Below are 26,761 nucleotides of genomic sequence, written 5' to 3'. Positions count from 1 at the left end.
CATCTGGATGGATGACAGAAGATGGAGAAGACAGACAAATGCATGGATGGACAGACAGATAAATACACGGACACAGATAGATTGAAAACTTGATGGGTCAAGATAAGGTTTTACATAATAACAAACATAATATGAAGAATTTTTCTCAACGATCCTTTCGTGTGTTCAGTATTCAGTATATGCTTTCCATAATGTGTCGAGACAGCAAACAAATGGTTACATAAAGTTACAATAAACCAGTTTAATAAATCAACAGAAATGAGTAATTTCTTATAACCCCCACCTGCCTGAAATTTAAGGGTTTAAGATTAGTTGCTGACCTGTAAAAGCTATGACAGAGGAATCAGTTGATGTTTCTACGGCTCCATATAGCGAGGAGTTCAAGGTGGATGGATTGGTCGTAGCATCAGAACAATATGGTCAAAGCATCAGAACAATATTAACACTTGTGTGTGTCAATATCTGCCAATGCAAACAACTTATTGTGTTGTTTACACTGAAGGACTTGTTAGGTAAAAATAATAAAGACACTTTTGTGACTATACTTTTTTATGACTTTTATTATAAGTTTAATGTAACTGTCATGCTCCTGGGTGGTCGGTGGTTCTTCCCTTGTTCATCTTTCTCTGTTCCCTTTTCAATTTTCTTTGCAGTTTTGTATTTATAGTTTGTTTTTCCTTCTGTGGATTTTGCACTTTTGAACTTTAGTTTCTGTTTATTAAGGTTGCCTGAAGTCCCACTCTATGCAGCACCAACTTATGAAAGGCACCACTCGTGGTGCGGATGAGGTGGTAGCAAGTTTTGTATTTACTTACTTTGGCCTGCCTTTTTCACCACCATGAGATCAAAATGCTAATTTGCCCAATACTATAGCTGATGCTTAACATGGGAGTCTGCTGGCATTCCCAAAGACGTATGTTACACCTTTATACTTGCTTAGCATTACCAGGTTAGCTCTGTTAGCACATTATCTGTCTCATTTAGCTCAAAGCTCCTCAGTACAGCCCTGCAGAGGGATCAGCTTTGTAGAGTCATTGCTGCTGGTTGAAGATATTCTAAAGATGCCTTACACGATAGTTTTGATCATGAAAATACGAATTTTACAACACTGGTGATGGGATTACTTTCGTTTTTGCACGCCATCAACCTCCAAATCAACATTTTCAACCACATAAATTTAGATTACTCTTGCAGCACGAAAAGTAACAGCCATAGAGGTCATATTATGGTGTTTATCACATTTGCTGTGATGTTTGGTTGCAACATGCAGTTTTTCGTGGGGACATGCTGACAAACTTATTGAACCACACAAATATGGCACAAATATGTCCCTAATACCAGGTACTCACAGTCTTTGTCTTTGTGAAATGAGTAAATTTTGGCAACAAATGAAGGTAGACATTAAGAGCTTAATTGCCAAGCTCGGCCACCACCTGCCTGTAAAATGTAATAGTATGGACGTAGCAGTAATCGTACAGTGGGACTACCTTCTTTTCAAAATGTGACATTTAACTCTGACAGTTTTTTCAAAATATATACTCAACACAACCCCCTCACATGATCAGGAACCCTGAAGTGCTGAACCGTTCCTTTCAGAGTGTACATTTCACATTTTCCCCTCTCCACCCTCTCGCCTTGACGAGACCTATTATTACAATGTCAGATCTAATTACACAGACAATTTACATGTGATACACAGCCCCTTCAAAACAATAATATACTAAATACTCTGCAGTGGCTTACAGTGTGCGTCCGTGTTAATGCATTGAAGTCAGCGCAGCACTAATCAATTTATGATATCCTTTCAAAATACTCAAAGAATGAGACAGTGGATGCTCAGTTTCAATCAGTAGAGACAACAGAAAGAAAGTGATTGAGGGCAGAGCGGGAAACGAAGAATGCTACAAGAAAAATTGCCTCAATATTTCAGGGTAATGTGCAGCGAAAGTGAAGATTACCCATTTCTTATTAATCTTTCATCATCTTCTTCCCTCTGCCACTGAAGTCTTAGGTGCTTCTCAGAACCACATGATTAAAAAGTTTTCATATTTGTCTTACTGGTCAGGGACGGTGTGGAAAATCACGTCCCACTTTATCATGAAAATCATGGTTTTTGTGATAAAAAAACAAAACAACACGCTTCATAAAGCAAAACGCATGTTTTAGGGCAAAATCTTTAGTCTGTATTTAGTCTACAGAGCTGGTGTCATCATGTGACCTTATTTACACATAGGTCAAGTGATAAGCAGCAGTTCTACAACCCCAAACAGTGTCTGAGTTTTGTGACTTCAACCATTTGCACCACTATTCCTCCTTTCCTTTTTCCCCTCATTGTAATTGTTCTTCACATCCGATCGGTATTTAACATTCTGAGCACAAAATCAAGACTAAGCACAGGGAGACTGGGGTGGAGGTGGGGGTCGGACCTTGGCACCACACCCATCTGAGGTAAAGGGGTCCCCTTGTCTACATATTTAAAAACAAAAACATAAATACATATATACATATATTTAGACAAAGAAAGGGGCAAAAAGAACAAGTCACATCAAGTGAGAAATTGAGAATGAAATAAAAGAAAACAAGAGGCCTGCCAAATTTAGACGAGAAACAGAGTGACTAAAGGAATATGAACGAGAGGAGAGAGACAGATATGTATTTCTATATAAAGTGTCCAGATGTGACCTCCTCAGAGGGGGTCCAGCCTCATGGCTCAACACTCATTAATAAGGTCACACAGAGGTGAGACAGACGGCTGACTCACTGCATTTCAACAAAAACAGCACGAGGAGGAGGAGGGAGCCAAGTTCACCAGGTTTATAAACAACTTTTTATATACAGCTTTGCTTAATGATGCAGAATGCTGCATTTTTTAGAAGTTACAGTACAGGAAAGTGATTTGGATGCAAACCCAATCTGGGAAACAGAAGAGCAGCAAACATTTTGCTAGGTTTATCCCTTTGTCAAATTGTCTTTTTCAGTAAAATTTATTGTAATAAATAATAAGTTTAAAATTAGCATTTGCATTGCAAATGCTGATGTGCACCACTTGAGATTTTTTATCTTCTTAGGGATTTGAAGTTGCTCTTTCTCCTATCTGTGGTTTCATACCTAAAGATATGCCTGAAATAAGGCCAAATGCACTGATACAATATTTCAATTGGGTGTCAGTTCAATCCTGAACAGTGAGAGCTGACATACAAAGGAGGAAGTATTTTTGTTCCCCATATGTTTGCAGAAGTGAATTGACACAAGTGAAAAGCTCCAATAAGATGATGGGTTTTCTCTCTCTGTGATGTTTTACTTTGACTCTTGTTATGGTAGAGTGTTGGCTCGAGTCAACACTTGTTGGGAAGCTTTTATTGCATTTACTGTAACATAGCTTGTTGTCATCAGCTTGACTCAAAAAGAATGGATCCTAATCTCACAGTGAGGAAAACTGCTAATTAATTTAACAATGATACTGGATTGATTCTTAGTGTCAGCAGATATTGGAAAAGGTTGGATTGATCCAAAACATCTTTTATCTTCCCTGACCATGTAAGTCTTCTTTCATCTATCTGGCTGCCCCTTGCAACCAGAAACGTAGAAAAACATGAGGGTGAAGCCTCTGTGGCAACAGGTAGAGCTGTGGGATCATCTCAGTCACCCTTTAAGAGTCACACTCTAATATTGAGAACCCAGTAAGTTGACTCTGTGGATTTTGCGTTTTCAGTGGAAAAATCAATTTCTAATTGATTCAAGTGACTTGTTCAGTCTCAGCTGACTTTCTCCAACCTTATAAACAGAACATTTGCGTTATGACCAAAGCTAGTTACCACTAAGTAATACTGGGCTGTGAGTTCAGTTTTATGATTGGTAGTATGCAAACTGTCATGGCCACTGATCAATACGTACCATTACCACAGAGAGCCGAGGAAAGGCTGCAACGACAGTACTGTAAGATGATGAAAAGTGTACTCTAAGCCCCCAAACTGGGGCATCACACCTCTATGATGTCATACAGATCAAATAATAGAAAAAAACCTGTCTGGAACTTGGAACTGAGCATTTCAAGTAGTCTGAAGTCTTTCACAGGACTCACAGGACTAATAATGGAATTTGGAAATGTGTAATGTGGATATTCACTTTTGTAAAAGTATGTGACAGAAGTATATGACTGAAAATAACTAATACATCCACTTTAATGAATTATTACTGTTCTGACAAAGGCTAATATGACAGACAAGATTATCCTCTTCAACATGATTAGGCACTGAACTTTGAGTAATTTCAGAGATGATCATACACAACAAACTCTTTTGCTTTACCCCCAAAACTGCAAACGTGACCAGAGGAATTATTGGAGAACATATCCATACATGACAGCATAAAAGCAGGAAAAGTGAAAATTAAGCTACATCAGATTGTTTGTTTCTAAAAGAACAGAATGTGCTTACAAGCTGAAACCACTGAGATCCTCATTTACTATGTAGGTGACAGTTACAGTGCGTCGGTCTGTGTGTGTGTGTGTGTGTGTGTGTGTGTGTGTGTGTGTGTGTGTGTGCATTTTGGGAAGGGGGGGTTGGTTGGTTGGTGCACCTGCTCTGCCACAGCAGCTACACACAGGTATTCAGACGGGCGCATATTTTGTGTTACCACATACACACACTTACATGCATGAAACTGAGAATCGCTCACACAATACCTCAAAGTTCCACACACACAGTTTAAAAACACACATTCACACATGTATTAATACACACACACTCACACACTACACATTAAAACATTCAGACAAGTGCAAGGTTACATTCAATCACACACACATCTACACATACATATAAAGATAAAAGCAGTATCACACACTCAGGTACAGACCTAACAGTATGACAAGGTGAACTTGAACATACACATCAAAACGCACACAAGTACAAGCACGCAGTCATTCGATCGCACAAAGAACACAGCAACGTTCAGACCTCTGCGTTTAACCACATTAAAGCACACACACACACACACACACACACACACACACACACACACACAAAAGCTGACATCACACACTGAGATACTGACAGGGTAAACCTGCCAACTCACACACACCATCGAAACACACACAACCGCAAACCTACAAAAACACACAGTTACATAAAAAAAACAACATCACAAATTCACACACACAATAGGCATAAAACCACACACGTTAAAATTTGTGCACATATGTAAGTAAAGGTCCACATTTACACACACACACCATCTTATTCTGATTGCTAGATCACTCTGTTCGTGTGCACGCGCGCGCGTGTGTGTGTGTGTGTGTGTGTGTGTGTGTGTGTGTGTGTGGTAGCAGATTAATCTAGCAGGGTCGCTGAGATGACACTAATCCCTTCGCTGATTATCTAGAGCATAACATCACTCTAATCTGTTGGGGGGGGGGGTTAAGAAAGACAGACAAGGTTAGAGAGGGAGAGAAGTGCGGTGGGGGTGGGGGGTGGAGGGTCAACATGTTCAGGTTTGGTTCATTAAACTCTGAAGTGTTTCTTTCTTCTTTAGAGTCTTGAACCTGAAGGTGACCTAAATGGGCTGCAGTCGCTCACCATTGAAGCTCACAATCATGTTTATGGTATAAATGAAATATTTAGGGGTTGTTTTGCTGGTGCAAAGCTGCGCCATAAATTGCCTTGTTGTGAATCGTATGACGTTTGATCATGAGCACTTTTTTGCTGTGAATGAACTTCGCTCAAACAAACTGTAGTGTGATGGACACTACACCCTGGCGACATGTGCACAACCAAATGGAGGCAATGCGAAGCTCTGTCACAGTCCGCAGCTACTTTTAAGATTCTTTTAAATTTATATGTTTAGCAGCTAACTGATTACACAGGGTACATTTGGGTTGATCAGTTACATCTTTAAGATGCTTTTTTTCAAATTTCTAATTACAACATGGCTCTTTTTCCTCTATTGATTGAACTGAATACTAGATGACAGTTTATTATACTTATAGTAGCTTTCAAACAGTACAATTGATTGTTTAAACTCATCTAGGCTTTGTCAGGTTTATGTTAAATGAGCAGCAGAAAGCATTTTCATATATGGCACAATAACCGCTACCTTCCAACCAGTTGATGAGAACATTCTCAATGCGGCTAGTAAATGCTGTAAAACAAGCAAAGCAAAATATCACCCGCCATAGCAGCTGCAAAGCAACAACAGATTGACCTAAAAAGCCTCAACAACCCCCTAACCATACCAAAGCAAGCAGTTAGTAACTGTCTAGCAACAGCCAAGCAACCACAAGCCAACTAAACAGAAACACCTTGGCCCCAATCCATCGTAAAGATACATTTGCAGATGTTCCTGAGAACTGGTTACCAGATTGTTGAGCTTCTCCTCTAATTCATCCTGTTTTTTGTCTTCTCATGATGCTAAAACATTGATTTTAAGACATCCAAACATGAGTCTTATCCCTCAGTCATTATTGACTCACATCCATAGGTGAGGGTAAAGATCAACCAGTAATTCGACACAGGCTCATCTCTGAAGGCAAGAGATCGATACAGCATTCGTATCAGTGCCAACGTTTCACTGATCTACTTGTCAATTTCCTGCTCCTTCATTTTCCAGTGTTAATATGACCCAAGGTTTGTGAACTCCTGCCCAACCCAGAGCAGGAAATCCACGTTTTCCAATCAGAACCGTGGCCTCAGAGTTGGAGTTGCTAATTCTCATCCAGGCTGAGAAACAGCATCATTGATATCTTAGTATTGGTACTGAAGACTGCAATATCCATCAAGACACACACACAGAGAAAAGCTAACACAAACATCAAACACAATCAAATTTTACAAGACCAGTTGACTGAGAAATGGTTCTGTTAAAGGTAGAAAGCAAAGAGGGAGTTTTCTAGAAAACTCTTAGCAATGATAGAACTGTGTGTGCTCCATATCCCCTGCTGTCTCGGTCTCTTAGCATTATCATTATCAAAGTAAATTGCAGCTCCTGTGCGCCCGATGAAATACAATATTTCCATTTCTGACTCTGCATTGTCTGCTCGCTCTCTGCGTCTGCAGATACATAAAATAATCACAACACTGTCACAACACATCGCACTCACAATGGATCATTCCAACATGAGGCCCACGACTCTCAAGTTTTACATTTCGTTTGCCTTGTTGGTGCATTCGACACCCAGGTTCGGATAATTCTATAAGATAATAAAAATGTTTTTTTACACTTTTGCTTCAGCTGATTTAATTAATAACCTCCCCTTTGTGAACTTTGCTTTTAAACACTTGTGCGTGCATATATTAAAACTTTAACACGAGTCCTCGAGAGGCTTAGGCAAGTTTAAACTCCACCTAATGACATGAACAAAATTAATAAAATGTTTGTCATCATTTTTAATTAACCACCACTCACGCATCTGTCTAAAATCCATTAACCACTTGAAACCAGACTTCCATGCCCTCTAAAATTATAACATTTATAAATCGGTTAAAAAAATATCAAAAGGGGCTCTTTTTTTTTTCTTTTACAAGTTTAATTTCAGCACTTTAGTTCCACTGCGATGTTTAAACAATAGGTTCAGGGAAGATCTTTTCCTGTTTTTTATATGATTGTACCCTTGTGCACAATGTCAGACTCATGAAAATATAGATGTCCCAGTTTAGTGTGAAAGAACTTAACTGAGCTAACAAAGCTCTAGGCTCAACACTAGTCACCGTTGAGTACAAGCCAAGCCTTACTGCAGAACATCAAGCTGGACCTCACTAATGCTTTTGTGGGTAAACGGGAGCAAATTCTGACATGATGCAGAAACCATGAAATTCAACGTGTGGAGGCTGCTAGAGCACCACATTACTGCCACCTGTTTTGGGCACATATGGCCATTAAAGTAATCAACACACTTTTGTTGGTTAAGTGTCCTTATACCTTTGCTCATAAAATGTGAAAACAGGTATGGTCAGTCCCATAAATTCCCATTTTAAAATGCTCAACTTTACAGTATAAATAAATGACCATCTATCCATTTTCTTCCAATTATCCAGTTCAGGGTCACCGTGGGGCCTGGAGCTTATGCCACCCATCACTTGGCAAGTGGCAGGGTACACCCTAGACAGGTTGCCAGTTTATCGCAGGACGAATACTTAAGTCACTTTTCTACTAGTACCTACTTGACTCATTTTGACTCAACTCCTCTCAGGTTTAAGGGACTTCCATTAAGTGGCAGTACCTGGTACCCGGTACTTGTTTAGGACCTAATCAGCCAGATTTCCAACTGAGCTAGGGAGTGACATCATTTGATGAGTCATATGAGCAACTCTTCCACAAGAATCAGACCTGGCTTTTTTAAAAATCGAGGTGCATATAAATTATGTCATTGGACTCTCAGGTGGCGTTGCAAGAGCAATCCCACCCACTTCATGTGGCACTTATTTAAAAAAAAGAAAAACAACCAAAACCAAGTATCAAGTCAGTTGTGGTAACCACTACACCACTGTTCCACCTTACAGATTAACAGCTTGCTCCAAATAAGTTTTAGTGTCACCAGCCAATTTACCCCCTTCTTAAGAAATGTGGTCAGAGTTTTTGTTGTGCAGCATTTTAGTGTAATTGTCTGACAAATATTTGGTTTGTTATTGGTTAACTGCAGTAAGAGACCAGAGGTGAGTGTACTTGTTTTGATAAGTGAAATTCTAGTATTTGATTTCTATGTACCCTGCTAATCAAGCTTACTGATCTACCTAAGCTAATCTCACCCTTCTTGTCTAAATATTGTCACAGCTCCAAAATGCACAAACCAATTTGAGACATCATGGTAGCTATGCCCATCTTTTATGTGTAGCCAAAGAAATATAGGAGAAAAATGCACAAACAGCACTTTTTTTTTTAACTCTGTCACTTCGAGTGGAGGGTTTAAGATTCAGTGCATCACAAGTGTGAGCTCACTCAAAACTAATGAGAAGAAGCACAAGAGACAGAGTGGCAGAAAAAGGCAGGTAGAGTCAGATAGCTGAGAGCTAACATCTTCCATTTTTGATGCATCCAGTCAAAGGTAATTAAGCTCTGTTTAGTGTGTGTGTGCATGTGTGTGTGTAAGTACATCTGCACATGTGTGTTTCAGTGATTATATGCCTGTGTGACTGTGTGAGAGGAAGAGAGAGAGAGGGAGAGAGGCAGATTATCTGTGTCAGTGGCCATTTACTCACAACTGGCGCCACATCGAAGAGAGCCAGAGGCAGAGAGCATCATGGGTAAATGAGCACACACTGCCTGGCGTTTTTCCACACAGCGGGCCAAGAGAGGAAAGAGAGAGAGAAATTGCATGCCAGATGACCTGTCTCCTCCAGTGTACGCTAGTGTTTCACTAATTCTCCGCAGGCACACGCGCACACAGTCAGGACCCGACAAAGCTGTGAATCTAAAGCTGATGGCTAGAAAAAAATGAATTGCAAAAATAAATGAATAAAAACAAATGCATGTACCCATGCACACACATTTAGCTTGCACCATACCTGTTACCCTGGAGTTGGTGTACGGAGGTGAAAGGCTGTCATGTGACGTCATGTACTGAGACCCATCGGCATAACTCTGAGGAGGGAGACAGGACATCTAGTTAGCAATGCAAACAGCATCATCTGTAGCATTACAAGTAGAAATAGTAGTCCTTGAAGTTGTAGAGACAACACTGGATGACTGACACTTTTACATTTTCCAGTGTACATGGTGTATACAGCAGTGTATAGTTCAAAATGTTTGGAAATATGTATGAAAACTAAATGTGAAGCTGTAAGTTTAACAACGTGTGATGGAGCTGCTTGTAGGCAGGTTATCTGTCTAAGTTTGACCACAGCAAGCGTAGAAATTAGCACTCTTAGCAGGAACATGACATGCTCCGTTTCCATAAATGTTGAATACTTGACGAAAAACACAACAGCAATGACAGGAAGCAAAGCTAAAGACGTGTAACACAGGTCTCCTGCCAAATCTAAACACAGGAAGTAGAAATTTGTGCAAACTGGTAGTAGTGAAGACAGGCTGAAGACAATTACAGGCTGAATCTGCTGCTGAGATGCTCTTGATGGAACTTCATAAAAAGCTTCAGCCTCTTCTGTACCTATCTGTATATTGATATTCAGTATATTTACTTCTTGGCAGATAAAATAAGTAGCTGGTAAAATGGTGGAAAGAGTTAAAAGAAAAAATACTGGATTTCTTCAGATGGTGACACAGGACAAACGGTTATCATAAAATCTATGATAAACAATTATTAAATGTGAATGTAATGTAATGAATGTAATATTCACAGCTTGGTACTGTTTCTATGCCCTGCTGCTATTGTACAACAGTTTAGTTCATCTCTGAGGTCAAAGTCATCAGTGATGATGAACCCAACCTTAAAAGTAAAAAGTTAAAAAAAATAAGAAAATAGTTTTTGATGTGTGCAAGTTAGAATTTTTGTATTTTCTTCATTCCCCGATTGCCACGTTTAGGGAAAAAAAATACTTATTCTGATTGTACGGTGTTGCGTTTAGGATTATGGATGTGGTCACTAACAATGACTTAGGCCTCAGATGGATAGCTCCGATCCTCTTTAGTACACATTGCCTGCTTGCCTTACTACAATATACTCTCAGTTTTAATCGAAAGCTTATAAAAACATAGAAGAATCATGTCGAAGACTGGGATATACAATAGTCCCTCGTTTATTGTGGGAGTTACGTTCTAAAAATAACCCGCAACAGGTGAATTCGGTGAAGTAGCCAACTTTACAATCATTATAGATGTTTTAAGGCTGTAAAACCCCTCATAACACACTTTATACACTTTTCTCAGACAGGCATGAACATTTTAACACTTTTCTCTCTTGCTTAAACACTCTCACAGTTCAAACCTAAGAAAAATAAGTCCAGTATTATAGAATGAAAACAAAGGCACCCGCTGTTGCCTTTTACCGTCCAAAACTTTTTGTCGATGGTTGTGTTCGTTGGGGAGAAAATTTACAAACATACAGTACAGCACTTCAGTGTCACAGTGTTAGCAATCGAAGCATGCAAAATTGCACAAAGAAAAATCTGCGAAACAGCAAGGCCGAGAAAGGTGAACCGTGTTATAGCGAGGGACCACTGTATTACTAAGTGAGCATTTGTTTGTGTAGCCAGTGTGTTGAATGTGAAAGAGAGGGGCAGGTGCAAACTAAGTGACAGGGGTTAGATTGTCGAGGCCGGACGACTGCTGCCATCAGCTGTGATGAACTGTGGTTCAAAGAGGGGCACACAATGAACCAGGGCCTGGGTGCTGAGGGATACCATAATAGACCCATTTCTGTAATATACTCACATATCTATATTATTGCTAATATATATTGTAATCTATCTATATCACTAAGCACTTCTGGATGGATGCAAACTGCATTTCGTTGTCCTGTACCTGTACATGTGCAATGACAATAAAGTTGAATTCTATTCTATTCTATTCTATGTGCACTAAGAAGTCTGATCCACCAAAGCTACAATTCACAGCTTACAGGACCTGGAGGACTCTCATAAGATGCTGTAACTCTTTAGGCTTAAGAAGAAAAATGGCGCCAGGAAGTTTGAACCCAGAGCCTTTTTAGTGTGTCGTTGCTAATATACAATTATCACTTTGGAACTAGAATGTACCTTTTTGGCTCGTTTAAACAGTCAAATATCTTAATTTGAAAATGAAAGGCACATATGTGATCAACAGTTCAAACACTGTTGTTGTTTGGTGCTTAAGATCCAAGACACTACTGTACAAGTGGCTGAGAGTTCCAGCACTTCAAGGTTTTGATGGCCATTAAAAATGTCTGTTTGAAAAACAGGAACAATTCTAAGGGGACAAAAAAAGTGAAAAGGTCCCTGCCAACAGGTTGTTTCAAGACACGTACAGTGCATTAGTCATGAAATGATGAATGTTATGAATGAAGGCAAACACATCAGCTTTAGTAATCATTATTAGCGGTTATTGTAATTTGTTACCTTGGAAGAACGACTTCCACTCGCCCATGATGCTGCACCCGTCCTCTCCTCCATATCTGTGAGACAGGGAGAGAATGATGGTTATTTTTTTAAATGACCAAAGAAAACACACAACACACAGTACTGAGAGTACAAAATTCAGTGTCCAAAAATTATGTGTTAATCAGCTAGCAAGAAGCAGATAGATGAAAAAATACTGAAAAAATGAAATAATAACAAGTTAAAAGAAACACTTTTCAGCGCTTCATTGTACATGATGTTCTAAAACACACAGTCGTTTCGTTTATACTTGACATATTAAATATCTGCAGTCCTTAGTTTTGCATTTTAATCACTCACAATATCAATCAATATCTTTCAGCACTTTTATATTACAATTGTAATGTGTCTATAATCAACCACAGCAGCGTAAATCATTATATCACCATTCCCCAAGTCATTAAACGTTATTGATTATGATTGCAGAGCCTTTAATGTGTCTCAGGAAAGTTTAATGGTCCTTTAAGCCTTCTGCGGACCACTAATATCTAACAAACTGGATTAGGAAGTTATATTTTACAAAAGCTCAGAGTGTTGACTGAGGGGTCACAGGTAACCTATGAATGGCACCAGGTTCTGTAGGGTCATGATGAATTCTTATTCCAAAGGTTGACCACATGGCACACTGCAATCATCCTCTATGGACATTGTATGTTTATTCCTATTACAGTTTTTTACAGACGCTAGGACACATTTCTCAATACTTAAGTCACTTTTGCAAAACTCCTCACACAGTGAGCACAACAGAAGTCTATGTGGGCTAAACTGAGGATCAGTTATCATTGTTTTGGCACAAAATGCATTCAATGACTACATCTCTCAAATTTCATGAATTATTTTCTCACTCAGACACAACAACTGCCAAAAATCTTTGTACGTACAGGACATTTTGCATGTGCTTACATACTGTTTTCAAAACTGTTAAACTTATGGTCAAAACAATAACACAATGCAAAACTTAAAAAGACAGCAAAATCCAACAGCAATATTTTATTGAAACATATTTTAAATCTAAAAATGCAGTTTAACCAGCCACAGCTGATTCTCATTGTAGATGAACATCTACACAGGTGTTACTCCTTCAATTTTTCAACTCCTTCAATTCTGGCAGCCAGAAGATTATTTCCTAGGTGTGTTGCCCTAGATGACATAAGATGTGATGTGGATGAGAACCTGTGGCCAAATGGAGAAGACCGAGTAGAATAGCATTACTATTGTATGTGTATCAGTGGATGGTGTGTATACAAATTCTTGTATTTTGGGTTACTTAGTGCAAAAAAATAAAAATACATAAACAAATATTAACGAATTCTGCATGATGTCTGATTCATTCCAGTAACATATATTGAAATTATAAACAGAGATGTGTCCTTGTTTTACACAAGAAAACACTGTGTAATGCTACATGTTGTTAGTGTTTTTTAGGTCATTGTTTTGTGGGTGACAAAGTGTGTTTGTCGGCTGTCAACCTTTGCTAGTGTTCTGGAAGAATGAGTTTATTTGAGACCTGAATAAAGTGTTTTGGTAGTTGTAGTGCATTTTGAATGTGAAATGAGCTGCTTTGCCAAGCTGACGGTCAGTTAGGAGGATTGTGTGAAGAGTTTTGCAAAAGTGACCTAAGTATTGGGAAATGTGTCCTAGCGTCTGTAAAAAACTGTAACAGACTAGCTTTAGTTTAGTCAAAGTTAACCAGACCTTTACTATAGAGCTGTGACGCTTACAAGGCTAACATCCAAGGGCATAATTTGACGATTTGTTGGTGAAAACAAAGGTCAAGAGACATCAACATCAACAGAGAGAGGAAGAAAGGAAGGGATACATGACAGGTAGACCGGTGCATTCAGGTCGCATAAAATGTGCAAATGCTGCTCTCTCACACACGCACACACACACACACACACACACACACACACACACACACACACACACACACACACACACACACACACACACACACACACAGCCGTCTCATGCATTGTAATGCACAAATCTCTCTTCAATAGGCTCTTCATTGTGTCAGTGTGTGTATAGTGAGCAGCTTACATTCATTGTCGAGTCATTTGGAATGTCAGCTTATCTGTGTGTGTGTGTGTGTGTGCGTGCGTGCGTGCGTGCGTGCGTGCGTGCGTGTGTGATTTAGCACAACAGAAATAAACTGGTTCAGTTACAGAAAGCCTTTTGGAATTAAGCCAAACGTCCCCACCTTGACTAAGGTACCTTTGGGCTATGACTTTGTATAACAGATTAGAACAGACCAGAATATAATAGAGAATAAAACTTACGACAGTTTGGAGAAATGACAAAGAAAACACTTGATGGCAAGCTGGATTGAGCGATTGGCTTTTGAAAAGCAGTAACACATATTCAATAATGAGTTGGTCTGAGGGAGTGTGTTTGATGACCAGGTGGATATTTTCAACAAACACCTGATGAACACTCGATTTTATTAACACATACATGGAAAACGGATAAGACACTATATTTGTACAAATGCAGTTTGTCATCAATCCATGAAAATTTAGGGAACTTGTTATAATTAGGTGAATTTGGGCAAACTACAGGGTGGGCCATTTATATGGATACACCGTAATAAAATGGGAATGTTTGGTGATATCAAAGTCCGGTTTGTGGCACATTAGTATATGTGAGGGGGCAAACTCCTCAAGATGGGTGGTGACCATGGTGGCCATTTAGAAGTCGGCCATCTTGGATACAACTTTTGTTTTTTCAATAGGAAGAGGGCCATGTGACACATCAAACTTATTGGTAATGTCACAAGAAAAACAATGGTGTGCTTGGTTTCAACGTAACTTTATTCTTTCATGAGTTATTTACAAGTGTCTGACCACTTATAAAATGTGTTCAATGTGCTGCACATTGTGTTGGATTGTCAATGCAACCCTCCTCTCCCACTCTTCACACACTGATAGCAACACCGCAGGGGAAATGCCAGCACAGGCATCCAGTATCAGTAGTTTCAGGTGCTGCACATCTCGTATCTTCACACCACAGACAATTGCCTTCAGATGACCCCAAAGATAAAAGTCTAAGGGGGTCAGATCGGGAGACCTTGGGGGCCATTCAACTGGCCCATGAAGCCCAATCCACTTTCCAGGAAACTGTTCATCTAGGAATACTCGGACCTGGCACCCATAATGTGGTGGTGCACTATCTTGCTGGAAAAACTCAGGGAACGAGCCAGCTTCAGTGCACAAAGAGGGAAACACATCATCATGTAGCAATTTCAAATATCCAGTGGCCTTGAGGTTTCCATTGATGAAGAATGGACCCACTATCGTTGTACCCCATAAACCACACCAAACCATCACTTTTGTTGTTCCAACAGTCTTGGAGGGATCCATCCAATGTGGGTTAGTGTCAGACCAATAGTGGTGGTTTTGTTTGTTAACTTCACCATTCACATAAAAGTTTGCCTCATCACTGAACAAAATCTTCCGCGTGAACTGAGGGTCCTGTTCCAATTTTTGTTTTGCCCATTCTGCAAATTCTGTGTGCCGATCTGGGTCATCCTCGTTGAGATGCATGCAATGACCCGGTTACTGTGTTCACCAGATATCAACACAATTTCGCTCCTCACGTGTTAACCTCTTCGACATGTCAATGGCTGTGAACAAAGAGAAACTTGTAAATAACTCATGAAAGAATAAAGTTACGTTGAAACCAAGCACACCATTGTTTTTCTTGTGACATTACCAATAAGTTTGATGTGTCACATGGCCCTCTTTCTATTGAAAAAACAAAAGTTGTATCCAAGATGGCCGACTTCTAAATGGCCAACATGGTCACCACCCATCTTGAGGAGTTTGCCCCCTCACATATACTAATGTGCCACAAACAGGACTTTGATATCACCAACCATTCCCATTTCATTGCGGTGTATCCATATAAATGGCCCACCCTGTACATTTGGAGCTTAATGGCTTTAGGAAAACCAGTTTAACAATTAGATATAGAGAACAAGTATTAGGTCAGAAGGTTTTTTAAGCACATGCTGGATTTAAGGTAATTAAGGTAAAAGATTACATTTAGGGAACTTACATTCCGTCAGATTTAGGATGGATTCAGGGAACACATCTGCAAATTTAGACAGTTTATATTTTATCACTCAGACTGACAGATAATACATTTGTTTGACCAGATTGTGGGAATTGAGACGTGAACCGATGTAATTAGGAGACACGCAACTTGCCTGGAATAAGGGGAACACACACTTGATCAGACAAGCAATGTCCAACTATGAAGAACTCAAAAGGAGGTATAAAGATGTGGTCTTAATGCACAAATAAGATTTTGCAATTAACTTTAGAAAACTGGAGGTCCTTGGCTTTGACGTCTTGAGGTAAAGTTGTTGAGTTGTAAAAACAAGAAGTGTAAATATTCTGTTATTAGAAATATGTCTATCATCGTTATTGAGATTTATATTAACTCATTCACTGCCATTGACGTCTATAGCCGTCAATTGCAGTGAATGAGTCAATGGGTTTAACTCATTCACTGCCAATGGCTGGCAGTGAATGAGTTAAAAGGGAAGCTAGTGAAATATTAACTTGTGGAGAAGGGATGAGATTAAACTAAGCGTCCACTTCTTCTCACGCCTTTTCAATATGTATACTGATTCAGAATTAGTGAAATGATATTTGAGTGTTTTTTTTCTCATTTTCTTCTTCCTAAATGACTTTCTTTTTATTTGAAGAACATAACTTAAACATGGTTGGTGTAGTAGAATGGATAAGCAGATTTTGGGAACTTAATTAAGGAATTTTAGTAATTTTGTACCCATAAGGGGAACAAACACTGCATTATTAATCATTAACTAGCATGATTTGGAGGTGTAGCTCTGTAGTATAGCGGTTAATACTTTTGTTTAATGTAAAAGAGCTCCAGTTCGAGATTGGGAGAAGCCATAATCCCCTGGGAGATGCTGTCAAGAAGCTGAGTAGTTTGATCTGATGAATATATAGTGATTCAGTTGGATTCTTTACCTGAAATAAAGAAAAAGCTAAAGTGGCTTTATATTACATGTCCTGGTAAACAGTTGTTTTCAGGTAACCAGAAATATGATTCTTTATATGTTTTATTTCTTTGGTAATGCATATTTCTGTCCAGCAAATAAGGTGCAGTTTGAAAAAGGGAATGAGAAGAAGGAAAAAAGAAATTAAAAGTGAAGAAAGGTTTGAAGACTGCTGGTCCTGATGAGGTAGAAATGGTGAAGATGGGGGAAAAAAGAGGAAGAGGAGTACAGCAATTAAAGAATGCATCTCTGCTCATTGAAAACTACAAAGAAGGGAAGATTGGATGAGAGGGAGGCGAGGAAAAAGAGGAGAGAAAATACAAGTTGGGTGTGCAGAAGTTGAAAGATGTGGCGAAGGAAGAGAGAAGGAGGAGAGAAGGAGGAGAGAAGGAGGCGTCCATGTGTCCTGCACCTGATAAGGCTCCGATTGAGGGCTATAAATTACACAAGAGAGAGGGAGAGAATTTACACACAAGCAGGGAAACACACACTGAAAAGCACAGAAACATACAGCCCTAACCCTCCATTTCTCCCTCTCTCACACACACGCACACACAGTGCAGGTTATCTATCATCAGTTAATGAACTTAGACTGACAGACAGCTCCATGTCTCTCACACTGATCCTATTAAGACCTGCCTGACACAAAACAGACTCCTATTAATACAGTTACCCTATGTGTGTGTGTATATGAGTGTGAATGTGTGTGTGTATGAGTGTATATGAGTGTGAGTGTGTGTGTGTGATTACTGAGGACAAAAACAGCCCTGTGCCCAAGTACTACCATTGAGCCAGTCTTTGTATTCCATGTGAGTGTTGTTTTTGTTTTCTAATTTTTTTTTTGGCAGTAAAATACAGTTAACCTGGTCACTAGAGAACCATGTAGGGTTAGGGTTTGGTTTTGGTTAGTGTTTAGCATTGACTAGTTGGATAGTTTGGAAAGACCGTAATACTATATTTATAATGTAAAATCGTGCTAATTTGTCTATATTGGATGTGCCTGAAAGAAAACCCAATCAAAATCAAACCTATATGACCATCACTGACCTAGTGGATGTTAATATGCTAATTTAAAAGGGCTGATTTTCAGCTTTCAGTCTCCATTAAAGCAAAATCCTTCAACTTAAAGACAACTAGCTCAAATCCCAGCTTATTTTCTTGAAGCTACAATTTAAGGATGTCACCAAAATCAGTCCCATACACACAATTGAAAGGCAAAAGTTTTGCTGTATTAAAAATCATAATGGCAACCAACACACAACCAAAGCAATCTCAAGGAGGGTTTTTTTGTTGTTGTTGCAGTAACCTCTTTGGAAATAATTTCACCCAGCAATCTTCAGCAACCATTCAGTAATTGGTTGCAGAATAGACATTTTTCCCTCGTGGCAACTGGTTGCAAACATGTCTCTAGACCTGTGTAAATGATGCCTTAGATTAGACCCCACATCAGTGCTTCCCAGAGTTTAAGTAACAGACACAACTCAACATCAGATGCTCAGGCTGCATAAACCAGACGTTAATAGCTAAATTGTTGCAAATAATTTTTAAGAAGGCCAGTAAGAGAGTGAAAAGCATAATTCCTTGGACTTAAAAATTAAAAGCATTTGAATGAATATGTCTGGGTTAACTGTATTAGCCACTTTCAGGGAGAAACTTTTGAAATAACTGACCAATTCTACTCTGTGGCACATAGCTTTAAAGATTTCAGTTTCCTGGCACACACAGAGGAAATGCACCACGAACAAACGTGTTATATATGTAATGATGTAATGGCATGAAGACTCACGCAGATACACACACACACGCACACACACACACACACACACACACACACATACACACACACACACACACACACATACACACACGTGTTGATTAAGGTAATAAATGGCCTCTGATTGACAGAAATGAGGACAGTGGTCGTGCTGTGAGAAAATCAAGCGTATGGGTGTGCACCTGTGTGAGCTCTGTAGGCTCACTGTTCTCATCTGGTCTCCAACCAAACTCTATAATTAACTATAGGCCTTCCCCAGCCCCAATATACAAATGTCAAACAGTGTGTGGTGATCAGAAACAGAACTATTGACACATTTATTAATTTAATAAAACGTGCACGCTCAAAGACTCAAATAATCCTAAAATGATCTTTAAAAAGATAACTGTCTTATTTTTGTTATGAATGAAAATCATTACCTGGTGTCGATTCAACAACGACAACGTAGAACAAGGTAACGGAAAATCATTTGTTCCCAGAGAAGATTTAAAGAAAATAAAAAGCTGATTGGCAGTTTTGTGATCATCATATTCACTGGAGATACTCTTAAGACTCTCTTTTAGTCAAACTCAGCTGTGTAATCAAACACTTTTACACCTTCTCAGTTGGGAACATCTCAAACAGAACCTCTCCCAAGGTAAGCCATAATGAGTTGTAAAAGCCTTAAAGGCAATTTTATTTTGGAATTGACTTGAAACGTGAGAGCTGCACCACCAAGTGAAAATCAAACCAAATCTCATGGTAACTGATTTTTGTTTGGTAGAGCCCAGTGGACATATCCAGTTGGTTCTGAACAAATGGCCAAGGCGCTAAATTGCTGAAGGCACCCACACACTGTGATATTTTAGCAATGTTCTGATGCATGTGGACTTGATTATTACAGGGAGTGCAGAATTATTAGGCAAATGAGTATTTTGTCCACATCATCCTCTTCATGCATGTTGTCTTACTCCAAGCTGTATAGGCTCGAAAGCCTACTACCAATTAAGCATATTAGGTGATGTGCATCTCTGTAATGAGAAGGGGTGTGGTCTAATGACATCAACACCCTATATCAGGTGTGCATAATTATTAGGCAACTTCCTTTCCTTTGGCAAAATGGGTCAAAAGAAGGACTTGACAGGCTCAGAAAAGTCAAAAATAGTGAGATATCTTGCAGAGGGATGCAGCAGTCTCAAAATTGCAAAGCTTCTGAAGCGTGATCATCGAACAATCAAGCGTTTCATTCAAAATTGTCAACAGGGTCGCAAGAAGCGTGTGGAAAAACCAAGGCGCAAAATAACTGCCCATGAACTGAGAAAAGTCAAGCGTGCAGCTGCCAAGATGCCACTTGCCACCAGTTTGGCCATATTTCAGAGCTGCAACATCACTGGAGTGCCCAAAAGCACAAGGTGTGCAATACTCAGAGACATGGCCAAGGTAAGAAAGGCTGAAAGACGACCACCACTGAACAAGACACACAAGCTGAAACGTCAAGACTGGGCCAAGAAATATCTCAAGACTGGTTTTTCTAAGGTTTTATGGACTGATGAAATGAGAGTGAGTCTTGATGGGCCAGATGGATTGGCCCGTGGCTGGATTGGTAAAGGGCAGAGAGCTCCAGTCCGACTCAGATGCCAGCAAGGTGGAGGTGGAGTACTGGTTTGAGCTGGTATCATCAAAGATGAGCTTGTGGGGCCTTTTCGGGTTGAGGATGGAGTCAAGCTCAACTCCCAGTCCTACTGCCAGTTTCTGGAAGACACCTTCTTCAAGCAGTGGTACAGGAAGAAGTCTGCATCCTTCAAGAAAAACATGATTTTCATGCAGGACAATGCTCCATCACACGCGTCCAAGTACTCCACAGCGTGGCTGGCAAGAAGGGTATAAAAGAAGAAAAACTAATGACATGGCCACCTTGTTCACCTGATCTGAACCCCATTGAGAACCTGTGGTCCATCATCAAATGTGAGATTTCCAAGGAGGGAAAACAGTACACCTCTCTGAACAGTGTCTGGGAGGCTGTGGTTGCTGCTGCATGCAATGTTGATGGTGAACAGATCAAAACACTGACAGAATCCATGGATGGCAGGCTTTTGAGTGTCCTTGCAAAGAAAGGTGGCTATATTGGTCGCTGATTTGTTTTTGTTTTGTGTTTGAATGTCAGAAATGTATATTTGTGAATGTGGAGATGTTATATTGGTTTCACTGGTAAAAATAAATAATTGAAATGGGTATATATTTGTTTTTTGTTAAGTTGCCTAATAATTATGCACAGTAATAGTCACCTGCACACACAGATATCCCCCTAAAATAGCTAAAACTAAAAACAAACTACAAACTACTTCCAAAAACATTCAGCTTTGATATTAATGAGTTTTTTGGGTTCATTGAGAACATGGTTGTTGTTCAATAATAAAATTATTCCTCAAAAATACAACTTGCCTAATAGTCAAAGGAGCTTGCAAAGAAAAGCGTCTGGACTTCTTTAAGTTACTTGAAGACATTTCACCTCTCATCCGAGAAGCTTCTTCAGTTCTAAGGTCAGAGTTGTTTCTAAGAGCCTGCGCCTTGGATCCACTGTCAGGGGATACAGAGCAGACTTGATTCTACAGAGAGCACAAAATCACCCTTTAAGTGAAAGGATAAGACAGGTCCATTTCACCATAGATGCCCTCCAGATCAAGATCAGCCAGACCCTGCAGGAACTGGAAACCCTTCTACCCTCTCCAATCTTAGAAGAGGTTTACAAGTTTGTGGACAAGGCTCAGCGGGCCCAACACTCTAAAGGAAAAGAAAGACAACGCAGGAAATTTCACACCTTGCTTTCAAAAACACACACTCCTCATTCTGAACCTACACAACCCAGAGAAGAAAACACACCTGAAGTCAGTCAGGAGAAATGGGTTAAGAACTTTTCAGACAGGATTCTCACTGAACCTGAAAAGAGAGTATTAGCTAAAGGACTCAATTTTGCCATTTCTCCACAACAGTTGCCCATAGTGGACCTCATCACAGCCACAGAATCTGCCATACGGATTAATAAATTATCACAGACAGAAGCAGAGCAAATCAGGATGAAAGTCTCAGCCATGCTCTCCAGTGCCAAAGTCCCTCCATCCAACCTCACAATACAGGAAAAGAAGGCCGTCGCTTCCCTGAGCAAAGACCACAACATCACTGTTTTACCAGCTGATAAGGGAAGATGCACCATGGTCCTAAACACTACAGATTACCATACAAAGATCACTACTCTCCTCAGTGACAACAATACCTACGAAGCCTTAAAGCGAGACCCCACAAGCAGCTACAAAAAGAAAGTTACAGCTTGCCTTCAAGACTTTGAAAAGGACAAAATTATTGACCGCCTTACATATCACCGCCTTTACCCAGGGGATGCCATACCCTGCATTTACAGACTTCCTAAAATCCACAAGGAAGCTGTCCCACTCAGACCCATAGTCAGTAGCATAAATTCAGCCACTTATAACATTGCTAAACACCTTGCTACCATCCTTGCTCCTCTCGTGGGGAACACCCCACACCACATCAAGAACTCCACCGACTTCACCGACAAGGTCCAGAAACTTACCCTGGATCCAGATGAAACCATGGTGTCCTTTGATGTAGTCTCTCTCTTCACTTGCATACCCACCACGGAGGCCGTGGAGACTGTCAGAAAACGACTACAAGAAGACAGCTCCTTGGAGGACAGGACCAACTTCACACCCGATCAGATTTGCACACTGTTAGACCTCTGCCTCACCACTACATATTTCAAGTACAACGAAGGCTTTTACAGACAAAAACATGGCTGTGCCATGGGCTCCCCCGTGTCACCTATTGTAGCCAACCTTTAGATGGAGGAAGTGGAAAGGAAGGCTCTTGGCTCTTTCAAAGGAAGAGTACCCAGCCACTGGTACAGATATGTAGACGAAACCTGGGTCAAAATCAAAACACAAGAAGTGGAATCCTTCACTGCGCACATTAACTCTGTGGATAAAAACATCAAGTTCACCAGGGAAGACACAAAGGACGACTGTTTGCCTTTCCTGGACTGCGCTGTGCACATTGAAGAGAACGGCAAACTCAACATCGAAGTTTACCGGAAGCCCACACACACGGACCAGTACCTCCTCTTTGACTCCCATCACCCTCTGGAACACAAACTTGGAGTAATTAGGACCCTACACCACCGGGCAGAACATGTTCCCTCTAAGCCTGAAGGAAAAAAGAAGGAACACACACATGTAAAGGAAGCACTCAAAACGTGCGGCTATCCTAAATGGGCGTTCTTAAAGTCAGCAAAGAGGCACAGAAAAGAAGACCAGAGACCAGCGAGGGAGGATAAGAAGGACAGACGCAACAACATTGTCATCCCCTATGTAGCCGGTGTATCAGAGAAACTCAGGAGAGTTTTCTCCAAGCACGACATCCCAGTGTATTTCAGACCCAGCAACACACTCAGGCAAAAACTGGTTCACCCGAAAGACAAAACGCCAAAACACAGACTTAACAATGTGGTGTATGCTGTACAGTGCAGCGAGGAATGCCCAGACCTCTACATTGGAGAGACCAAACAGCCACTTCACAAGCGCATGGCACAACACAGAAGAGCCACCTCCACAGGACAAGACTCAGCAGTCCATCTGCATCTTAAGGATAAAGGACACTCTTTCGAGGATGCCAATGTTCACATTTTGGACAGAGAGGACAGATGGTTTGAAAGAGGAGTGAAAGAAGCCATCTATGTCCACTGTGAGCGACCATCTTTGAACAGAGGCAGGGGGTTTACAACACCAACTCTCTGCCATCTATAATCCAGTTTTGAGATCCCTTCCCAGACGCCTTAACGCCCACTCACATCCTGGGCCATCTGATCTCAGGAATTCGCATGATAAGGTGGGGCCAGGTTTCACAATGAACTCACCCGAAACTCTGGCTGATTGGGACCCACACCCAGTTTCACACCTTGGCTCAGGCGATTAGAGGATCATCAGGGGGTCCTTTTGTCCCTCTGTGGGGGGTTACTCCCACTAGGTTTATATCTGGGACTCTCCACCATTTGACCTTAGAACTGAAGAAGCTTCTCGGATGAGAGGTGAAACGTCTTCAAGTAACTTAAAGAAGTCCAGACGCTTTTCTTTGCAAGCTCCTTTGACTACGATGACCTGAATGACTGAGAACCTTCACAGACAACTTGCCTAATAATTCTGCACTCCCTGTATATTGATGATTATCCATAGCTTCAGTTCTTTCTGCTCAGTCAGCTATATTTTCTTCTTTGCTAGAAATCCAAACATATTGTCCAGTGGAAATCTTTTGAGGTTAATAACCAGCATTAAACCTCTCTCACTTTGAGATACAGGACAGGATTCTCTGATGACTTCCATATTTTATTCATGCTAGAGTAGTTATCCGGCTTTAGGTTCTTTTAGGTGCAGTTCAAATAATCACCATTAGGTGGGCTTCCAGAAAAACACTGCCTGTGCATGTAAAACAGTTTGTGTTTAACCTATAAATTGCTGTGACCTTCTTTAGGTTAACCTGGCAGGTTCATTCCTTTCAGTGCTCACTCGGCTTCAGTTAGATCTTGTTTGAACAACTCTATTTGAATTGACCCTTCCAGCTGTTTTTTACTGATCCCCACAGGGAAATGTGTTCTCCGCATTTAACCCATCTTCAGTATAAGACGAAGTGAGCAACTACTGTGCAGTGCCTGGGGACCAACCCCAGCTGTAAGCCAAAGCCTTGGTCAAGGGCACAGACACAACAGAATTAACCTACCATGTTTTTTGATAGTGGGAGTAAATAGAGATCCCAGAGGAATCCCAGGGAGAACATGCTAGCACCACAAGGAAGAGCCTTTCAGTGGTCCAACTACTGTTAAACCACAGTGCTGACCAGTATAATTACATTTTAACTGAAAATAGAAGTTATTTCAGGAATGAATCTTTACAAACAGTTGTCTTCAAAATAAACAACACGCAACGAAAGTTCAATAAAACACAACGGAAGTGTTTTTTAGACGATGTGATGGAAGGGTGCAGAAGAGACAGAAATCAAAACATGCAAAAGATTTCATGGAAACTGTTTAAAAGAAGTGGTGGATATTTCAGTTTTCTGAGAGAGAAAAAGATACAAAGTAATGTGTGTTTTTTTCTGTTTTGTATGATTTATACAATACTAGTTTTCTATTAGCCGTTTACTGTTAGCTTGTCACTTTTGCAGCTGGTCTGTCACATTATTATCTCCCCAAAAACACTTCTGCTGGGTTTTGTGTATTTTTGCAGCAGTTTTCTTTTTGCTGACATGTTCTTAAGTTGCAGTGCATTTGACCTCTCATGACCACTGGGTCACTATAGGTCACTATAAACAATAAACTATAAATAAACTATAAACAATCTGGTTTGTACGTTTCAACCTAAACTGCAAGCTCTCATCAAAACCTGAGGATGACATAATAATCACAGGAGTAATCACCTGCAGGATGAAAGAAAAAGAGAAGAGAAATAGAAAATGAAGCAGGAGGAGACGTAAAATCATGAAGGACCACAGATGAAGATCTAATTCAGTCATTTTAGGAACTGAAGCTTCTCGTACTTTCACTGAGCTAAATTCAGATTATTATCCAGGGCGATCACAAACACACACACACGCACACACACACTAAAACGAGACAGTAAGAATTAAGAGGCAGATTACATCTCTGTATCTTCTCCTTTAAAGCTGCTTAAACTGTCTAACACCCACAATCCCACTACGTGTGTGTCTGTTTGTGTGTGTGTGAGTGTGTGTCTGGACAAGTAGAGGAAGTGATGAAACAATCACATTCAGGAAGTCGACCACGTCCTGTTTTGTTATATGATTCATGCCCTCTCTCCTCGTCTCCCTTTCATTCCCACCTTTGTTTCCTTCCTTTCCTTTGCCCTATCTCTCAAACCCCATTTCCTCTTCCTTTACTTTCTGTTCATCTTTCCGTCCATTTCTCTTTTCCTTCTTTCCCATATTCATTTTTCCTCTTTTCTTCTCATTCTTTCCGGGTCCCCATCATCCAATTTGATTTCCCTACTTTCTTTTCTCTCTTTCTGTCCTACCTTCATACTCGTTCTTGTCCTTTTCACATTTTTTATTCTTTTCCTTTTTCTTAGTGCCTCTCTTCCTTCCTTTCCTTTCTCTCTCTCCAGCTCTATTTCTTCCTCCATCCTATCATTCTACTCTTTTTTCTTCACTCTATTTTTATTCTGCTCCATATTTCTTTTATTATTAACTCTTTCGTCTTTACTAGTTCACGTATACCCTCATTACTAGAATTTAACATATATTCCTCCCTTCACAATTTTCCTGATTCTTGCTTACTTTCTTTCCTTCTTTTCCCAATTTCCTTTCTAATTCTTTTCTCCCTTCCTGATAACCTTTATCTTTAATCTTTTTTTCTTTAATCACTCCCTTCTTTTCTTTCTCTTCACTGCCCATTTTATTCACACATTTTCACATCTTTCCTCTCTGCTCTCATTTCATTTCCATCCCTCCTTCACTTATGTTCTTTTATCCTTCTTCTCTTCCATGTATTCTATCCATTCCTTAATAATTATTCCCCCTCTTTTCATATGACTTTCTTTCCTAACATTGAGAGTTCAGGGTCAGAGAAGCAGGATTATGAAGTCAGTCCTGGGGCTGACCCGCCTGTAGAACCTTTGAGCAAGGCACAACAGCAGATGGCTTCTCCATCTGAACTTTGAGACACGAAGCTCAGAAAAAAAGTCCTCTCCTCCGGTCTCCGTGGATACAGAGCTCTGATCGAGAGGACAGTTGGAGATGAGGATGAGGATGCCAAATCTATTGACATCTTGTTACCACAGCAACGAGAAGAGAGAGGACAAGAATGACCACCATCAGGGCTACTACTAAACAACATGTATGTACTACAAGAACAGATTTCCACTGATGGAGGAC

The 26,761-nt window shown here is 40.2% G+C and overlaps 1 protein-coding gene across 7 annotated transcripts in view; it reads right to left on the bottom strand.

Moving 5' to 3' along the window:
* tcf4 (transcription factor 4) overlaps nucleotides 1-26,761 on the bottom strand; it is a 258,359-nt gene that overhangs the window by 169,956 nt on the left and 61,642 nt on the right. For all 7 annotated transcript variants that reach the window (XM_076886279.1, XM_076886280.1, XM_076886277.1 and 4 more), the window contains 2 exons: nucleotides 11,985-12,040; nucleotides 9,498-9,573 (listed from right to left, as the gene is read on the bottom strand). In XM_076886279.1, the coding sequence (XP_076742394.1) occupies nucleotides 9,498-9,573; nucleotides 11,985-12,040 (132 nt within the window). The remainder of the gene's footprint in view (nucleotides 1-9,497; nucleotides 9,574-11,984; nucleotides 12,041-26,761) is intronic.

The sequence above is a fragment of the Maylandia zebra genome, linkage group LG7, assembly GCF_041146795.1.
Source record: "Maylandia zebra isolate NMK-2024a linkage group LG7, Mzebra_GT3a, whole genome shotgun sequence".
Lineage (NCBI taxonomy): Eukaryota > Metazoa > Chordata > Actinopteri > Cichliformes > Cichlidae > Maylandia > Maylandia zebra.
Note: the sequence above shows the minus strand (reverse complement) of the source record. Positions and strands in the feature narration are given on the sequence as shown.